The sequence below is a fragment of the Phaethon lepturus genome, unplaced genomic scaffold, assembly GCF_000687285.1.
Source record: "Phaethon lepturus isolate BGI_N335 unplaced genomic scaffold, ASM68728v1 scaffold38996, whole genome shotgun sequence".
In the NCBI taxonomy this organism is placed as follows: Eukaryota; Metazoa; Chordata; class Aves; order Phaethontiformes; family Phaethontidae; genus Phaethon; species Phaethon lepturus.
Window position 1 is genome coordinate 3,055 of NW_010547562.1, and position 4,158 is coordinate 7,212.

The 4,158-nt window shown below is 42.7% G+C and overlaps 1 protein-coding gene across 1 annotated transcript in view; it reads right to left on the bottom strand.

Annotated features, from left to right (window-relative positions):
• Positions 1-4,050: 4,050 nt before the first annotated feature.
• The window catches only part of LOC104622805 (heparan-sulfate 6-O-sulfotransferase 1-like), a 3,915-nt gene continuing 3,807 nt past the window's right edge, over positions 4,051-4,158 (bottom strand). Inside the window, 1 exon segment of the mRNA XM_010289685.1 lies at positions 4,051-4,158. This exon segment is cut by the window's right edge and continues 607 nt beyond it. Within this exon segment, the coding sequence (XP_010287987.1) occupies positions 4,051-4,158 (108 nt within the window).

Here is a 4,158-nt window from a genome sequence, read left to right on the forward strand (position 1 = left end):
AATCCCCACTCGGAGCATCACCCTCGCTTGCAGATGTGCAAGGGTCAGCACAGTGCAAGATGGCAGAGGCTAAGAGGCATCATCTTTGCCCTGGCACCAGATAACTGCCTGTCCGAAACGCTCACTCACATTAATACTGCTGGCTGTATAAACCCTTAGAAATACCTTACACAGCCCCAGCTTTTGTAAAGGCTTTTCACAGGGTGTCCCTGGAACTACGGCAGAAACACTGAGGGATGGACAAGGATCCGACTAGGTAAAATCTGAATTTAGGGGGAACTGTCTCCCCAACTCCAGTAAGAGGCGACAATCTTGCACCTGCCCTCACTGTACCCAGCACTCACCTATCCTGATCTGAGTCGTGATGCACTGATGGGCCCCATGAAGAAAGACTTCATGTAATGAATAAGGTCTCAGGGTGTCTAGAAGTCACAGGAAAAACATTTTGGAAGAAAGGGGCAGATAGTGAACAAGAATGGCCCATCTGGCCACTACTTCTGCTGGAGTGCCTTAAAGCCGTTGTACTCCATTCATTTTAAAACTACACATACATTTTTCATGTTATTGTAGCATCGAATAATCAGTCCTAAAAAGAAAAGAAATTGTACCACTTCAAACTGTAGTACATAGAAATCACAAAAAACTACATTCACATTATGTTAAAACGGTTTCCTTAAACCCATTAAAGGAAGAAGATAGTGCCAGGTACATCCTGCAACCCATGCTCTGGCATACAGCACTACAATAAATTAAAGCGTGGCTTGCAGCCATAAACAGACCAGCACAGCAGCCAGGATGAGCGATGGCTTTTGGGTCATTCTCTTCATTTCTCATACTTAGAATCTGTTTCAACGTGCCCTATACTTCTCATACCTTGGAGTACCTCTTCACAGTGCGTACATTTGTCGTTCCCAACGCACAGGTGGAGAAACCGAGGCATTTGCCAGGCACAGGATTTGAATCTAGAAATTTCTGCCTCAGTTCTAAGCTGAGGTCAGCCCTCCTTTTGTGGGTTGAAGAGAAACTGTTAACAAGACAGTTTTCAAGATAGTTTCATTTCTTTTGTTTGTTACTGTAATATATTACAAAGAAAATGTTGGAACAAGGTCTTCTACTGACATGCTTCTAGGGTCAGAGGCTGCCTGTGATTTAGAGAACCCTGCCGAGAGATCCATTAAAATCCAGCCAGCTAACTCGGAGCCCAGAACACAGAAACAACTCGGGCAAACCTCACCAAATAATGTTACCGGTCCTAATCGTACACCGTCCCGTTTACTGTCACCTTTTGGTAGATGAGAGCAGAATTTGGCCTTTGGTACAGAATGGCTCTCAGAAGTCAGTGCCGGCATGTTCAGACCTGCCTGGGCATTCACCGCACGGCCCTGCGCTGATGTGCACCTCGCATATGGATTAGCTGCAGTAACCATTCGTGCATTATGGATCCATAACGCAGAACGCACAGTGGAAAACCTTTGGGGAAAGCTGGAAACCGTGCATATAAAACAGTTGCTTTTTATATCTTGTGTATTGGTTTTGTGGGTAAACAGTCTGTAAAATGGCATTTTTAAAATATAAATGTTTTCTTTAGTTACAGCAACACATCAAAGCGCCGGGAACTAGCAATTTCCCTGTCTTGGAATTCAGAGATGAGCAAATGGGTATGTAATACCTTCTGCCCCCAAGCCAACAACTGAAAATTGCTTCATTTTGCTTCCCACTTTTCAGCTAGGAGGAATTGCTTACGGCCAGGCTACACACCTCTGGGAACAGGGGCTATTTTGTGGCAGAAGCACTGCCAGAACCTTAAGGACAGCGACACCACTAGCAAATATCGGGACCAGCCGAACACGGGGGTGACAACGACCCACTGTGCTTGTAGACGGATGAGCGTGTGCTTGTGCACTTTGCAGCACCTTGATGTGGACCTGATCACAATACGTCTGAAATCAGTAGGAAAGACATCCTTTGATGTCGGTGGACTTTGGATCGGGGCTGTAACAGGGTTGCATTTGAGCCCAACGTGCTGTTTGTATTTTCTGTTCTTAAGTTTTTAGTCATCTTCACTCTTCTGGAGGAGAAGACCTGCAAAAGCAAGGCGTATCCCCCAGGGTGTACACAGAAGAAACAAGGCAGCTCCTCTGCTTGAGGCAGCCCCTCTACTCAGTCGGGATCTGAAACTGTTGGAAACGGTGTAGAGAGGCAGAGAGACAACTAAAATGCCAAACAAGCAGCACTTCTGTGGATTTGTGTGGTGGGAAAGGGACACTGTAAAAATGACATGCTGAAGTTGAAAGCATCAGCTCTCTGCCTCTCCTCCAGTGATTTCAATGCCATGTTTGATCTGCAGTTAACATGGCCTTTGAAAATCAAATCATATTCCATTTGGTTCATAGTTTACCCTAAACAATAGCTGGTTCAGGTCTTACAGGCTGAGTAATAACGGGGTGAGACATGAAAAAGGCAAAAACTGCTTCATTTCCATGCTCCCAGCCAAACAAAGAAGTGCTTGCAATAGCAAGGAAATAAGCCATACTTTAATTTGGTGAGTGGGAAGAGGAATTGGAGAAGTCATTGTTGTTCTAAAACTCAAAAGTCAGAAAGCAGAACCTGGTTCGACTGTCACCACACTGGAGGATTAAACTTACATGAGTCCCTAAAAAAAAGCATTGAAAGAGAGAGAGTTCTGCTTTGAAAGTGGTCAGACTGAAAAAACATTATCCATGATTCCCCTTTCCAGTTTTATGAACACAGCTTGTTCATTTAAAGTAAGAGCTGCAGAACAGGCACTCTGCCAAAAGACAATGATGTGCACTGTCTCATAATTAATTCAGACCCATAGTCAGAAATTTTCACAGCTCTGGAAGAGAGCCCCATCCCGTTCCTACTTAAATCAGTTCTAGTGACTTCACTGGAAGCAGGCTGATGCCTATTATCTCTTGATAAAAGCAAGTAAAAATAACTGAAAAAATACAGGTACGGGTACGTCTGTATGCTTGTTCTAGTTCAGTGTTTCACATAGCAACAAACAAAACAAAATCACCCCCTCATCATGTTGCCATTAATGAGTGATTATTTGCAGGATCCTCCTGGAACTTGTCTTGCAGATTTATGAGGGAGTATGGCTATTTAACTACTGCTTCCTTTTTTTTAGTATGTAGGATAGGGTTTTCATGTGCTGTTAACATGTAATACTGATGACAGCATGAGCGGCAGTTGTATAGCGTGACAGGATGGGATGTGAGTGCATGTTTGAGCGTATGTGGAATTTGGTCAGCTTTTAACTTGTTTTGGGACCTGCCTGTGAAACAAATCTGGGAACTCTGTGCATGAATTCCCTACTATTTTTGTGATGAAGTTGCGTATGTATATGTGATACCAGTGCAATGTATCAAAACCACTGTGCTAAGTACATATCCCAGGCCATAATCAACTTGCTTTAATGTTTCTCATCCTCTGACATTTACTTCGGCTTTTATTTTTGTGGTGCTCTACTTTCTGGCAGTGCTGCCAGCTGAAATGAAGTGACCGCCCTCGTGCTCAGATCACCCCCTGACAGGACAGCACATCCTCAACTTAGTCACTGTTATCATTTACTTACAAGCAATGCAATTCCCATCCCACCTCCAAAAACACTCACAAAAGTGAAACACTCTTGTTTCCTTGGTTTTTAATTATGTATCTTTATATCATTATGCTCAGGGGATGAACAGATTTTCAAAATCCTACTTCTGACATCTGTGTTTGAATTGTGAGGATAAGAAACATTCTTTTGTATTTGGCCTTAAGAGTGGGTAACTGCATTTGTGCATTTTTTACCTCTGCATTATAATGTTGACCCTTTTTTATTTTTATGTATTTATTTTATTTTTTTAAGAATCTCATCGGTCTTGTAAGAAACAGTAAAAAGACCCTATGCTTAAGGAAGCAACCTATCTTCTGTTTTACAGACTTGCTTTTAAATAAAATATTTTTTGTTGTTTTTGTAATTTTACTTCCATGATCTTTTATATGGAAACCGCAGAATATCATTAATATAAAAGTCTGCCTAGGCTACCACTTCTCTATAATATGGCTCATGTAGTCCTCAGTGGGCAAGCGTCCCTGCTCTTCGGTCTCTTCCTTGGGAAGTGCTTCATTGGACCGGTGAAGAAGCCGCTA